This window comes from Mirounga leonina, unplaced genomic scaffold, assembly GCF_011800145.1.
Source record: "Mirounga leonina isolate KUSES-001 unplaced genomic scaffold, KU_Mleo_1.0 Mir_92, whole genome shotgun sequence".
Lineage (NCBI taxonomy): Eukaryota > Metazoa > Chordata > Mammalia > Carnivora > Phocidae > Mirounga > Mirounga leonina.
In genome coordinates, this window is record NW_023270852.1 from 15,714,917 (window position 1) to 15,730,158 (window position 15,242).

The following is a 15,242-nucleotide window of genomic DNA, read 5'->3' on the forward strand; positions in this document are numbered from 1 at the left end:
TAACACGCTGTGGTCTGTTACACGAGTCAATGGAGGAAATACTCAATTTCCCTCAGAGAGGGGTGAAAGTTAAGGTGTCATTTTGTTCCCCATCCAAGTGCATGGATCTCCTGGCTGTGTGTTTGCTCTCCTCCACAACACGTCATGTAACTTTCCCAGTGCCCTGTGAGGACATGGAGGCTCAGGGAGGGGCTGCAACCTGTGAGTGGCGGGGCTGAGGCGTCCTGCAGGAGCCCGTCGTGCTGCCTCCCGGCCCCCGAACCGCCACGGGCCGCCCTGCTCACAGGCCTCGGTGACCGGAGGTTTGAATCCCCGGCTTCACCAAGACGTGGGGAGGTGAAGCTGGTGAAGGTGGCCCTGGGCCTTCTGTGCATGGAGCCTGCAGGGTCTTTAAGTGGTTGTTGACCCAGCTGCAGCCCTGTGGCGCACAAGGGGGAAGCAGGGAGCCCCCCTGTTCAGAGGACTAGAATCAGGCTCTGAGAAAGGAGGGTTCAGCTCGTTTTTTTGCTCCATGAACCTTTCCTGGGTCGGCTGCTGCGGCTGGAGAGGTGAATCAGAGCTCCAGCTCCCAGGGAGCCCAGGGGCTGAAGGGCTGTGTGCAGGAGTGAGTCCGGCGCATGCTGTGGGAGAGGGGCGGTGGGCACAGGGGGGCTACAGGGAGCAGGGCTGGAATACAGTCTCTGGACTCCCAGCGGGTTCTCTCTCCCTCCATCCAGGCTTCCTGAGCAGCTGTGTGAGGACAGGAGGTAGGGATTCCCTCCTTCCCGGAGAGCTCAGACTTGGAGGCACTGGGGCCTGCGGCTCAGCCCGCTCTGCTCCCCTTCCCCCTTAGGAGAGTTAGGGGGTTGACGGCAGCTAGATTTCCAGGCCGCTCGGACCCTCGCCTGAACCTCACGGCCCTGCCCAGGCCCATCTGGGGAATCCACCTGGCGTCTGAAGGAGCTTGGATACCTGTGGCATCTAGGGGGCTGGAACGGCCCATTTCCCAGGCCTAAGAAAGGGGACCAAAGGCAAACTGCTCAACAGTGTGAGCGACTTTGTAAGTGGCCTTAACTTAGACATAGCCATTCACCCAGCTGCTCCAAGTACTTCACAGTTTGCCTTTAATGGGTTTTTGGAGGCTGCAAATGCTTCCCTAGAGACTCCTCTTCCCTGTCTGTGATGTCACACTCCTAAGCTGGTCCTAAAAAGCTGGATGCCTGGTCACTCTATGTTCACTGCCCCTCCCAAGATAGTTGTACTATTTTTAGCTACCTTGGGAGAGGTTAGCTCAGGAGTAGACCAGGACTGCATTGTGGATGAAAAATGGATGACACCATTTTCCTGCTCTGAGGCTCAGGGGGGAGTCCAGCTGGCCCTCCCCCCTTCCTCAGAGGAAAGCAGAGGAGGCTCAGCTTGGCAGGAAGAAGAGAGAGCATGGGATCCAGAGCCAGGCAGCCCTAGAGCACCCATGACAGCTCAGTGCCCAGCAGAGGGTGGGCATACAGCAAGGGTTGACTTTCCTCCCTGAGCCGTGGGGAAGGTGCTGGATGGAAGTCACGCTCTACCTCGCATGAGCACCGGCTGCCCCCAGCCCTGTGCTAAGTGCCAGGGGACAAAGATGTGCCCCCCTCCCTAGTGTGGAGAATTCAGAGGCGAGAGATCCATGTGGGAGGGCAGTATGATGCTGGAGAATGGTTCTTGGAGAGATCTGGTCTGAGTGAGACCTGGAAGGCTGGGTAAAACAGGGATAGAGGCCCTGATGAGGGCTTCTAGGGGCCAGCCCTGAGGTAAGCCAGCTCTGGCGCAGACTTGCTTGCTGTACCAGGTTTTCAACATTAGGGCCAGAAGACCAGAAAGGAGTGACTGCACAGAAGCTGGCCCCAGGGAGTCTTCTGAGGGCCCTGCTGGGGTTTTTGCAAGGGGGCCTGATGGGCTCTGGGCTTTGGCCTGGGCCTGACTGCAGCCCTGTTATGTTGGAAGGGGCCGGCCCTCCTCCCGAGGCAGGAAGCCACCTCTGTCAGGTCCCTCCGGTGGCAGTCTGGGCCTTCTCATTTTTGGTGAACTTCTAAAGCCTGGTGCAGATTATGGATTCACTGGTCCAACCCTGGCTCTGCTGGGGCACCTGGGTGGCTCAGTCAGTTAAGCGTCTGCCTTTGGCTCAGGTCATGATCCCAGAGTCCTGGGATCGAGTCCCGCATCAGGCTCCTTGCTTGGCAGGGAGCCTGCTTCTCCCTCTTCTGCTCCCCCTGTTTGTGCCCTCTCTCCCTATCCCTCCCCCTGATAAATAAAATAAAATCCTTATGAATCCTGGCTCTGCCACTGTCCTGCTGAGTGACGTTGGGCATGTTACCTCCTCCTGGAGCCTCAGTGTTCTCATCTCCAAAGTGGGATAAAGTCCCCCGGCCTCACACTTGAGACAGTGGCTCAGCCCAAGTCCTGAGGTGTAGAGGCACTTGGTCGGTCCCTCTCTGCATCCACAGTAACTGTGGTGGGCACTGGGGTGGGGAGAACGTGCAAGGAGGGGCCCGAAAGAACAGCTCTAAGGACAGCTTTCCCAGTGCTACTGCCCAGACCGCGTGGAGCCCACGAGCTCCTGGACACCAGGAACACCCATCAGAATCTAGGAGATGAGGTTCTTGTCCCCATGAGCCTCATCCTCCCCAGGCTGTGGCTGCAGATCTCCTCTGCCCATGGCCCCAGCTGTGCCGAAGGCGTGTCACTTGGTGAGCCTTTGCCCAGAGGGGAGACAGGCCCATCCAGGGAGGCCAGGGCCTGACCCGTGGCCCTCTGCTTCCCCACCAGGAGTGGCCTGCAGCGCCATCCTCATGTACACATTCTGCACCGACTGTTGGCTCATCGCCGTGCTCTACTTCACCTGGCTGGTGTTTGACTGGAACACGCCCAAAAAAGGTAGGAGCACAACCTCCTTGCCCTACCCCCTTGCCCTTGGGACTTTCCCTCCCGCGCAGAGCGGAAGTTCCTCGGCATGGGGGCCACCACTTTTTACTTAGCACCTGCTATGTAAAAAGTAGGGACCTAGGCCAGGGTGTGGTTTCGGGTTGGGGTGTTGAAAGCCCCTCGGAGGGCACCCGTCCCGGGCCTCAGAGGAGCTCACACTCCATCAAAGGTTTGCCTAACATGAGGGAACAAAGGTGAGAAAGGGCCCAGTGGGAAGGGGGGAGAAGATGCCCCATAGGGTGACAGTCCCCTCACTCAGGGTCTCACTGGCTCTGTCTTCTCTGCCTTGCCCAAATGTCACCCGCCCCCACTCCCGCTACTTCCCAACACTGTATTTTGTTCCCTGGAAGGTGGCAGGAGGTCACAGTGGGTCCGAAACTGGGCTGTGTGGCGCTACTTTCGAGACTACTTTCCCATCCAGGTAAAGACTTGCGGGTGTTAACTTGGGAGGGTGGGAACGGGTGGGAAATCTGAGCGCAAGCTTTAACTCACCTGTCTGTGGGTACCGCATGTGCTGAGTTGAACCACCTGACCCCTTCCACTGTGGACATCTGTTCATGTTCTACCCCACTTTATGCAGAATTTGAGGCAATGTAGGATACATACAGTGTCATACCAGGTAAAAACAAAAATCAAGACCTGAGGGAAAAGCTACTAGCAGTCCAGCCATACGGGTCAACAAAGTTGCAGTAGTTGAGCTTCATGGTCAACTCTTAGCTTCCTGGCAGCCAAGGCAAAAAGGGAAACATGATAGTTGTTGGTTTTTATTTTGAGAAAGGACGAAGCATGCTAGTTTCTTAGGGGAACAGGGCTTGTTCTAGCATGTGGATCTAAAAAATGTTTCCGACACTGAGATCCTTAGTGATAAAAGGAGCATGTATAATAGCAGATATTATGGCCGTTGCTTGTCTGCCTTTCAGTGAATATTAAAGGCATAACTGAAATGGCAGCAATTTATCAAGAGCAATACTAAGATAGTTCCAAGTCCATCCGACCTGAACCATAGATAGAACTTAAAGCAGTAGGTATGAGGGGCTTTTTTTTCCTTCTGAAGCTCTGATAGATCATCACTTCTCTCAGCCAGCTGCAGGTGGCCCACTGAGGCTCATGACCAGGGAATTAGGGCCCAGGAAATTAGATGTGCCGTGAAAGAAGAGTGAGACCCTAGTTCTGAAGTGCTCAGGGGAGACTTCCGGAGGACGTGCTCCTAGAACTCCATCTTAAAGATGAGTGGCACTAAAGAGGCATGCAAACGGAAGAACGCTGAGGCACCTGAGTTTGAGAAGAAGCCTGCGGTGTGGGGGATGTTGAGGAGGTAGAGTGGAGAAGGAGGATCTCCATTTATTGGGAGCCTTCCAGAAACCAGCACCTTTCCTCAAGGAGTCCCCGTTAACCCTCACAGTACCCCGTGAGGCGGGTATTCATTTTATCCCTTTTTCACAGAAGAAGAACCTGAAGGTCAGAAAGTAGTAAAGCTGAATGAGGCTAGTAGCAGTTTGAGCTGAAATTCCATTTGCTGCCTTGCCTCAGAATACTGGACTCTTCCCAACAGCATGCTGCCTCCCTATGCTGCAGAGCTGTAGGAAATAAGCTTGGGGACTCCAGCTTCCCTCAGGCTTGGAGGAAGAGCCCAGTATGACCCTGAGTGAGGCACCGTCCCTTCCAGCATGCAGTTGCCCCAGATGAAGCGAGTTTAGACTAAGTCGGTCTCTGGGTTTCCTTCCTGCCGCACCATCATTGGCTGCTCTGGGACCCCCATGCTGGTCTTCTACGCACCTGTCTTCTCTGGGGCCAGGCTCCAGGTCCTGACAGGATCAGTGGTGGCTTGGTCTGGACTTTTTCTCATCTTTGTCTGCCCCCCTGCCAGTGGTCTATAAGCCAGGCTGGCAAGGCAGAGGCATCTGGGCCCTAGCGCTGGGGGACTGTGGCTAACTCTGGCAGAATCCCAAAGGGGAGACACCTGTCTGGCCAGCTTATTGAGCACCCCAGCCCTGGCACACACTAGCTGCTTATGGTGACCTAGCAGAAGACAATGGGGTCTGAAGAGCCGAGGCAGCAAGTGTGAGAGTGAATGTGTGTGTGGTGCAGGGTGGTGTATGTTTGCTGCTATGAGTCAGTGACTGAGACATCCTGGCGTGCTGCCCAGAGGAGGTGGCCGGGTAACCCTACATTCCTCCACTGCCCTCAGTGTTGGGAGGAAGCTCCCTCTGCTTGCCACAGCCTGAGCCAGTTTTCCCAGGATCCTTGGGGTCAGGGCTCCCGCTCCTCCCTTCCCCTGACCCCATCTCCCTGGCTGCAAGGAATTCAAGCCTGCTGTTGCTGGGACAGAGCTGCATCATCAGACCTAACCCTGTCATTCTGGAAAAGAGGAGACCGAGTCCCAGAGACGGGCACGGTCTGGTCCAGGTTGCATGGCGAGTCCACGCCGGCGTTCGTACTAGAATCCAAGCCCCAGGCTCTTTCCCACTGAACTCCTACTGCCTGTTTCTCTGGGAGAGATTCAGTCCTGGATTTCCTCATCGGATTGAGCCCCACTTCCTGGGTCTCCCTCCCTCTACTTTGTGGTTAGACACCTGGGTTGAGCTCCTGCCCTGTCACTCTGTTTACTGCCCAGGGCAGTAGCTCCCTGTCCCTGTGCTGGGCTCTGTGCTAGGCACGGGGACACGGAGGAGTCAGCCCTGGCCCCTCAGGTGGGCTCACCATCTAGCGGATTCTGCTAGACTTTGTCACTTTCTGCCCAAGGGACCACAGGCACACTTTCTCAGGCTCACTGAGCCTCATTAGCCTTACTTGCAAAATGGAGCTGTCCGTATGATAAAAAGTGGTAAATTATGGGTGGGTGTGAGGGATTGTGGACTCTCTTCTCTCTGCTGGGACCCTTACCTTAGAGGTCAGGCCACAGTGATCAGAGCAGCCTGTCCCTCTGGAAGATTCCTTGAGTCCAATAGCCCCCTCCACCCAAAACAGGATGACCCGATGACCACTGGCCAGAGCTGGGACAAGCAGGTGCCCTTCCCCACTGATGTCCACATTTCCAAAAGACCCAAAACAAAACGCTGTGTCCCTTTTCGCACCTCTCTTCCAAGAAGTCAGATGGGAATTGGCGCTGCAGGGCACACGTGGGCTGGCCCTGAGAGGGTCCCTAGGCACCAGGACCCAAGCCAACCTGGGCCTGAGGCCGGCCAGGGCATGGAGCCTCGGCTTGGGCTCTGCTCTTGCCCACTGGTGAACTTGGCCGAGCCCCTGATCCTCAGGGCCTCAGGCTGCTCTTCTATGCGGAAAGGGTTTGGCCTTGGTGACCTGACGTCAGGGCTGACGCTTTGTGGTGTTCTGTGTGGCCCTCCTGGCCTTCCCCCTCTCCTGGCCTCTTGCCAGTGGTTATGTAATGATCTCTGGCTGTAACCACCCACCCACCCTTCCCCGCCCCCTTCTTTGTATAGCTCCCTGCCACCAGAGCAGCTCAGCGAGCCCCGAGAGCATCCCTTCTCCCAGCACAGGAGGGCTCATGCGTTAGCAGTGGCCCAACAGCACCACCGGCTACCCGAAATAGGGGTGGTGGCGCCCGGGTCACCTATCCCTGAGTTATAGGCAGGATCTCTGGAGAGGAGACTGGGAAAGACTGTCTGAGCTTAGAATGATCTATCTGTCCATCTGCTTCATTTCCTGGATGGTCCTATTAAGGCCCAGAGAGGTGGGACTGTCCCGAGGTCCCAAAGCAAGTCAGTAGCAGGGTTGTGACCTCCGAGAAGTGGCAGCTCCTTTCTCTAGGCCTCCGTCTTCAACTTGCAATCCAAGGAAGGGCCTAGATCGGGGCTCTCCCAGCGCATGTTGTGCTTTGGGCTCCCAGACCCAGCCTTCAGTTCTGGAGCAGGTTATGAGGGCAGTGCTGGCAGCCTCCACTCTTACCTTGACACGTTCCTACTGTGCGGAAGCCAGCTCCAGGTTCCCGCTTTCCTGTGAGCTAGCGTGCTGGGCACCCCTGCTCTTCAGGAGGTGAACTCTCAGAGCAGTCTCCTCGCAAAGCTCACGTGAAGCCGGGCCCCCTTTTAGACGCCCCCTCTCTACCCCCTACCCAACAGTCATGGCTTAGGCTGCCTGTGTTTTCCATTTATGTAGTGGGCAGCAAAGCGCTGGTTGGGTTTTTGAGCAGCGTTAACGTGCTTGCCAAAGGCAAAGTGGGAGAAAGAGTAGGGGAGGCCGGAGCAGCAGGGGTGGAACTCGGGGGGCCGTGCTCACACACGTCCCCGCAGTCATAGAGCTGGGAATGGGGCCGGCCACCATCTGCTCCATCCCCCTCGGGCCTCTGTCACCTGAAGGTTCGGATTTCAGTTTCCCAGGGCCAGCCACCAGCACTGCGTCCCCCAAATTGAGCACCAGGTCCTTTCCCCAGCCAGGGGTTCCCAAATCGGGAGTCATGGAAAACCCAGGCCATTGACATTCTGCCAGTGGCCAGCGGCTCTGCGTCCAGCTCACACCAGGGCAGGGACGCAGGCACTTTCTGGCACGGGAAGGGGGGTGTTGTCAGTGGCACCCCGCTAGAGGCCGGGCAGCCCACGAGACCAAAATGTTCATACCTTTGGCCCCAGGAACTGTTACTTCTAGAAGTTTGTCAAACAATCAGATATGTGGACAAAAATAAGGTACTTATGGAAGCCTTATTTCTGAAGGAAATTCTGGCAGGTTTTTAAAGATCCATCCATCGGAGTTTGATTATAATTCTATTACATGCAGCATAACTATGGGGAGGATAATGCAGCCAGGAGAGACATGTGACTGAGGGATTGTGATAGGAAAAATAGTTATGATAGGCTGGGTAGAAAATTATGTAAAAATAAGGGGCGCCTGGGTGGCTCAGTTGGTGAAGCGTCTGCCTTCGGCTCAGGTCATGATCCCAGAGTCCTGGGATCGAGCCCCATGTCAGGTTTCCTGCTCGGTGAGGAGCCTGCTTCTCCCTCTCCCTCTGCTGCTCCCCCTGCTTGTGCGTGCTCTCTCTCTCTCTCTGTCAAATAATTAAATACAAAATAAAATCTTTAAAAAAAAGTGAATTATGGGGGCGCCTGGGTGGCTCAGTCGTTAAGCGTCTGCCTTCAGCTCAGGTCATGATCCCAGGGTCGTGGGATCGAGCCCCGCATCAGGCTCCCTGCTCTGCAGAAGCCTGCTTCTCCCTCTCCACTCCCCCTGCTTGTGTTCCCTCTCTAGCTGCGTCTCTCTCTGTCAAATAAATAAAATCTTAAAAAAATAAATAAATAAATAAAAATAAAAAAAAAATAAAAATAAAAAAAAATAAAAAATAAAAAAAAGTGAATTATGTAAAAATGGTATCAACCATGTGCCCTTAATTTTGTGGTTTTTAAAAAAGAGTAGCAAAAGAACTCAACATGTCAGAGTGGTTTATCCAGATGGAGATAGGACAGGTGCTTTGAATAGATTACCTTTTCACTTCCCTGTATTTTTAAAGTACTCTATGATTATTCATTAATTTTCTAATCAGAAAAGAAGTTATGTTTCTGAATAAAATAGCCTTGCTCTCCAGCGCGCTCAGCACCCTCCACCCCCACCATGTCTGTGCAATGCTGGGCAGGTGCCTCAGAGTCTAGGGCAACTTTGCACCACCCACCCCACCCTCCAAGCCACCAACCCCAGGGCAGGGAGCAGCCCTTGGAGGAAGCCAATCAGTCTTTAGAGCATCCCAGGACAGCTTTGTTGATAGTACCACAGCTCAGCTGCCTGGCTGGCCCCCTGCCCCTGCTAGGGCTGGCATAGGCCTATTGCTCGCCCCTGACCTCCCTGTAGTAGAGCATGAGCCGAGCCTGGCTGCCTGGAAGGAAGTTTCCATTCAGGCCACCTGCACTGTCCCTTCTCTGGCCAAACTAAGGGACATGGACTTTACCTTGGCACAAACTGGACACCCCTCTTTATCTGAGAGCGGCAGGGGTTGGATGAGGACAATGGGCCCAGGAGGAGGGCAGGCAGGAGGCTGGCAGGGCGCAGATGACAGGACCTGGTGTGTCTGGCTGGAGAGGTAAGGGAATGAGAGGGAACGTTTCCCACTCCTTTCCCGGGCGGGGACTCACAGTCTCAATGGCGACTGACGCGAGTCTCAGGTCAGGTGTGCAGAGTCGCCCAGGGTATGGTGCCCCGGGTCCTTCCCCCATCTTCTGGGCATGTCCCAGTGCCCCTCTCCTGGCATCTCCTCTGATCCGAGTTTTCCCCTGCAGCTGGTGAAGACACACAACCTGCTGACCACCAGGAACTACATCTTTGGGTACCACCCCCATGGCATCATGGGCCTGGGTGCCTTCTGCAACTTCAGCACAGAGGCCACAGAAGTGAGCAAGAAGTTCCCCGGCATAAGGCCCTACCTGGCCACGCTGGCCGGCAACTTCCGGATGCCTGTGCTGAGGGAGTACCTGATGTCTGGAGGTGAGAGGCCGCCTCCGCCTGCCCCTGGGGGCTCTGTTGTCCTGGCCTGAGCCTCGCCACTGAGCGAGGTGATAGAGGGCGCAGGAGGTCAATACGCCGTGCCCCAGGGGCTGGACCTGTGTGGAGAGATGCAGTGTGGCCCGGGCACGGCGGACCAGGTCTGAGCAGGAGAGCTCTCCTTGCGGCCGTCAGGGTTTTTCTTGGCTCACACCTTCCCTGGGAAGCCTTCTCCGACCCCAGCCCCTGTGCTGCCCTTTGCACACCCGAATCACTGTCAGTGGCTCTGTCCTACCCACCTGTTGTGACCCCTGCCGCCCCGATTCATCGGGCTCCCCAGCACCTAGCAACAGCCTGCTGAGCTAGGACCTCAAGGAATGTTTGCCAAATGAACGAGTTCCCTAAACAACCTCATATCGTTATCCCCGTTTTACAGATAAGCAAGCCCAGGCTCTGAAAAAGAAATAGCTTAGGCAGGGCCCTATAACTTCTAGCGGCTGGCTTAGATCTGGAGCCCAAGGCCAGGGCGCTCTCTGTCCATGCCTGGCTGTACGCAGCGGGTAGGGAGTGCCTTTATGGGCAGCCCTGATTCTGTGTCCCTCTCCCTGCCAGGCATCTGCCCTGTGAACAGGGACACCATCGACTACTTGCTTTCAAAGAATGGGAGTGGCAACGCCATCATCATCGTAGTGGGGGGCGCGGCCGAGTCCCTGAGCTCCATGCCTGGCAAGAACGCGGTCACCCTGCGCAATCGCAAGGGCTTTGTAAAACTGGCCCTACGCCACGGGTAAGTGCCCCCCCACGCGCGTGCACACACGCACACACACGCACGCACCACAGCTTGCACTGCATGCACAGCCCTCCGAAGCTTTGTTTGGCCCCAACAGAGCAACTCCTCGGCTCCTGGAGGCAAGGCCCAGACCCCAGGAAGGCATGGATGAGAGTTTGCCATCCTGTGGGAGGGGGGAGGTCGGCGGCCAGAGCTGCAGAGCAAGTTTGCCCAAGCGTAGCCCGAGGGTCTGAGTGGAGCAGAAATGCCGCCTGGGGCGCCTGGGTGGCTCAGTTGGTTAAGCGACTGCCTTTGGCTCAGGTCATGATCCTGGAGTCCCGGGATCAGGTCCCACATTGGGCTCCCTGCTCAGCGGGGAGTCTGCTTCTCCCTCTGACCCTCCCCCCTCTCGTGCTCTCTCTCTCATTCTCTGTCTCAAATAAATAAATAAAAAATCTTTAAAAAAAAAAAAAAAGAAAAGAAATGCCGCCTGTGCTCCCCCGGCCCTTGCAGACAGGCCGAGAGGCCAGGCTCCCGTGCGGGACTGTGTGCCCTCAGGCCAACACGTGTCCTGTTGCTAGGAGAGCAGGAGGCCGGCAGTTAGGGTGTGAGGGACTCTGGCTTCTCCCTTCCAGAGCGGACCTGGTTCCCACCTATTCCTTCGGGGAGAATGAAGTATACAAGCAGGTGATCTTTGAGGAGGGTTCCTGGGGCCGATGGGTCCAGAAGAAGTTCCAGAAGTACATTGGCTTTGCCCCGTGCATCTTCCATGGCCGAGGCCTCTTCTCCTCTGACACGTGGGGGCTGGTGCCCTACTCCAAGCCCATCACCACCGTCGGTGAGCTTCCCCTGCCTGCAGCCCCTGAGCTTGGGGTCCCCCACTGCTAGTTTGTGGTGGAGTTAGGATTCACATCCAGGCTATGTGGTTCTGATGTCCACGCTCTAAACCTTGTGGATGCGGACATGTTTGGGCGCTGACGGGGATGGCGAGTGGGGGTGGGGAGCGGGCGGTGGAGAATTAGTTCCATTGCTATGAGCCAAGCAGTGCCAGGTGAGAAAACAAGACTCGGCAGTCTGTGTGTGCAGAGCCCGGAGTCTATGTGGGAAGACCAGGAAGACCAGTCTGTGGAGCAAAGACCGGGAGGGTGTGTGAGGGGAATGTGCAGGGTGCTCTGGGGCCTTATAGTGGACCCCAGGGAAGAGGTGACTCTTACACCTCTAGCTGAAGAGGAATTATCTAGCAAAAGAGATGAGGAGGAGAGATTTGTCGGAAACATGAGCCTGAGTGGACTTGCAGAGCAAAACTATAGATTTTTGAGGAACAGAAAGAAAAACATCAACATGACTGGACCATAGGCCTCTGAGAACTATAGCAAAAAACTGGCTGCGCTTGTCCCTCAGTTGTGTTGTCTGGGGGTGTGTGTGTGTGTGTGTGTGTGTGTGTGTGTGTGTGTGTATGGTTCACAAGCCAGAGATCACACAGAAGTATGTAGGCCACCAGCCATGGACTTTCGGGGTCAAAGCTCACATAGATGCTTTGAGGTATCAGGGTCAGGTGTTTTGCTTTGGATTTCTACAAAGACTAGCTTCTTGCATCTGAGGTCCCAGACCCAGACGCACTGTCTGCTCTCGTTACACAGGCCTACATTACCAGGCCTGATCGCTCTGAGGCAGCAGGGACACTTCCATGCGCAGGTGTGGCTGGAGAGGCACAGGCTCCCGTGGGCAGTGGGAATGAGTTTGCGCTTCACCTTAAGAATGGGGAGCTGCTTGAGAACTGGGGGGAGGAGAGGTTCAGAACTGCACTTTAAAGTGATTCTTGGGGCTGCTGGATAGCCAATGGGTTACAAAGGTCAAAACAGAAGCCCCCGAAATGGGTGCAGATGCCTCTCTGGCAGCCACGGGGGACCGAGGGAATGGCCGTGGAAAGGGCAAGAACTGGGGAGAAATTTCCAAAATGTCTTTGCCAGAGCTTCGGGATGAGTTGGGTGTGAAGCTGCAGGAAGTAAAGCAATGCATGTGTGTATGAATGTTGCACCCCTCCTCCCTTACCACACTTTTCAAAGCATGCCACGTGATCCTCAGCAAAGCCCAAGAGGAAGGATCCCATGGGACAGGTGAGGCAACTGAGGCTCAGTGAGGCAATGTGACTTGCCCAGAGCGGGGCGAGAGCAACGCCATTACTTGCTCCCACAGCTCTCCCAGGAGCTTCCAGTCGAGTGAGTGGGTGCAGCCAATGTTGATCCCACCCGCTGCTTAGTGGCCGTGGGCCCTGGGGCAGTTCCCTTCCATGCCCTGGGCCCTCCTCGTCTGTCAGGATGGCACGTAGCGCAGGGTCACTGCCATCAACATCATGGTAGACTCTCAGGGAGGGTGGACCGAGTGGGCTGACTAACCAGAGACCTCTGCCCCATCCTTGCAGTGGGTGAGCCCATCACCATCCCCAAGCTGGAGCACCCAACCCAGCAGGACATAGACCTGTACCACACCATGTACATGGAGGCCCTGGTGAAGCTCTTCGACAAGCACAAGACCAAGTTTGGCCTCCCGGAGACCGAGGTTCTGGAGGTGAACTGAGCCCACCACTGGGGGCCAGCTCCTGGGAGGAATCAGCTACAAATCGTTTTCTACCAAGTTCTCGAATGCTTTTTTGTTCTGTAAATTTGGAAGCGTCATGGGTGTCTGTGGGTTATTTAAAAGAAATTATAATAATTTTGTTAAACCATTACAAATGTTAGGTCTTTTTTAAGAAGGAAAAAATGAATATTGCAAACTCTTCCACTTCCAACTTGTCCTGCTCTGGGTGATAGCTACCACATCTGGGCCTTCACAGTCTCTCAACCAACCCTTCTTCTTCCTTTCCCAAAATTACAGAGAAAACTCAGTCCTGGTTAACTGGGAAAGAAGGACAGCCATTTGTGGCTCAGGCCGGTTAGATTATTTGCTTTTTCCCACTGCGGGATGAGGGGCAGAAGCCACTTGTAATACAAACACCTCTATTCCAAACTACCTACCCCGCACTTAACTGCAGGACTGGTCCCTCTTACCAAGGGGAAGACTTGGAGGGCACAATTGTCCCCATCTTGAAGAGTGCTGTGATGAGCATCTGGAATGCTCCAGCTTGAGTCTCGCCAGTCTTTTAAATCTAAGGCCTCCAGAGCAGGAATGGGGGTGGCAATGACCCTGTGCCCAGGTGCACCACTTCCAGGACTATTCAGCCACCATGTCTGGTTGGAGTGACTGGTCCTCCACAGGGTGCTGACATGGACCCAGAACGACCCGGACTTGGCCTGAATCACATACTTCCCCCATGGCCTCAACTTGTTTAACCCATACCCCCAAGTGTGGGTGTGAGGAAAGGGTCCTTCTTCCTGTTCACAGAGGGGCTTGGCCTTCTGAGCAGCAGATTGGTTTCAGGTCAGGAGGCCCCTGAACCCAAGCCTCACATATTTGTGCCTTTCTGAGAGGGTAGGGACCAGGGAAGAAATCCAGGCCCTCCTCTGTGCGTTCTGTTTTCTTTTGATGAGATTATTGTACCATGTCAGACTTTTGTACTTTCCAAAACGAATAAATAAAAACGAGAGTCCTCTGTGAGTTACTGCTGGGGCTACATCTGTATCTTGCCACTGACACTTGGGAACACCAGGGCCCCATCTGGGCTGCCTGCCAAGCCTTCCCCCTTGCTCATAGGGCTACATGACCCTGTGTGGGGCACTGGTTATCTAGTGTTGTGGGACGAATTCCTCCAGAATGTCGTGGCTTCAGACAACATGGTGTCCACCACACAATCTGAGGGTCAGTAGTTGAGGTGCACCTTCTACTTCAGGGGCTCACACAAGGCCACAGTCAGGGTGTCGGCTGGGCTGCAGTCATCCTAAGGCTTGACTGGGGGAAGCTCCACTTCCAAGGTCATCCATGTGGTTGCTCCCAGGGTTCACTTCCTCACTGGCTATTGACCAGAGGCCACTCTTAGTTGCATACCATGTGGGATTTTCCATGGAGTAGCTCACAACGTGGCAGCTGGCTTCATCAGAGAGAGTAAGCAGGAAGAGCCAGAAAGAGTGTGCAAGGTGCAAGTCACATTATTTTATAACTTAAATCTCAGATGTGATCTGCCATGTTCTCCCCATGAGATGCAAGCTACTAGACCCAGCTCACACTCAAGAGGAGTACACACTGAGTGAAAATCTGGAGGCAGGGGTCCTTGGACCCCCTCATGGCTGGCTACTACATGTGTAAGGGTTTCTGTCCTATATGTAGGTAAGGGCTATGGTCCTGAGATGACTGAGCTGGAAGCGTCCTCCATGGATCACTCAAGCCATGTTGTTTGCCCCTGGCTTCAGCTACACCACAAAGAGGGAGAGCTCTTCCAGTGTCACTGTAGTGATTTCAGGCCACACCTAGGTCTCACAAGATGGCACCCCTCTCTGTTCGAATTCCGTTCAACGAGTACTAAGCAGCTGGGAACCCCTGTTAGCTGAGGCAAATGACTTCATTCCAACTGCCTAAGTGCCCACCCTTGCCATTCATTCAACCGCTTCGAGGACCACTCCTCTGGGCATCCAACGTGGGGTGCCTCATTGAGCTGGGACCTCTTGAAGGGTGACTGGAAGTTTGCCAGGGAGGAAATGAAGGGCAGAGTAGCAAGCAGGTGCAAAGACTGGGGAGACGGCACTGCTGCGTTGAAGGAGGAGGTGTTTGTAGATAGGTCTCCAGTGGGGCTTGGCTTGGAAGGTTGGGAGGGTTGACTTCTCCAGAGTTCCTAGATGGGCGGGAGGGCAGGCAGCAACAGGAGGTACCCTGGAGGGGCCTCAGGTCCACAGAGCTCCAGTAGAGGACAGATATTTCCTTTAGGATGGAGGAAAGGTCTGTTTTTTGATGACAGTCTCAGTCCCTTTCCAGCCCCATCTGAGGTTAGCCGTGACCCTCAGCCTCTGGCTCCAGGCTAAGCCCTGGCCCTAACCTAGACCACCTCACAAAGGTAGGCCCTTATTCTCAGCATTAAGTTTGTGAAAATTGAACACCTACTGTGCGCAAGTGAGCTCCACCATCTCTGCCTACGAACAGCGACAATCAGCAGGCCCCCAAATCCCAGAGGGGGACCTCACCTAGG

At 55.0% G+C, this 15,242-nt stretch overlaps 1 protein-coding gene across 1 annotated transcript in view; it reads left to right on the plus strand.

Annotated features, from left to right (window-relative positions):
* The window catches only part of DGAT2 (diacylglycerol O-acyltransferase 2), a 31,192-nt gene extending 17,469 nt beyond the window's left edge, over positions 1 to 13,723 (plus strand). The window contains exons 3-8 of the mRNA XM_034995454.1: positions 2,785 to 2,892; positions 3,291 to 3,361; positions 9,159 to 9,363; positions 9,973 to 10,147; positions 10,765 to 10,967; positions 12,552 to 13,723. Of these exons, the coding sequence (XP_034851345.1) occupies positions 2,785 to 2,892; positions 3,291 to 3,361; positions 9,159 to 9,363; positions 9,973 to 10,147; positions 10,765 to 10,967; positions 12,552 to 12,706 (917 nt within the window). The 3' untranslated portion in view covers positions 12,707 to 13,723. The remainder of the gene's footprint in view (positions 1 to 2,784; positions 2,893 to 3,290; positions 3,362 to 9,158; positions 9,364 to 9,972; positions 10,148 to 10,764; positions 10,968 to 12,551) is intronic.
* Positions 13,724 to 15,242: the final 1,519 nt, after the last annotated feature.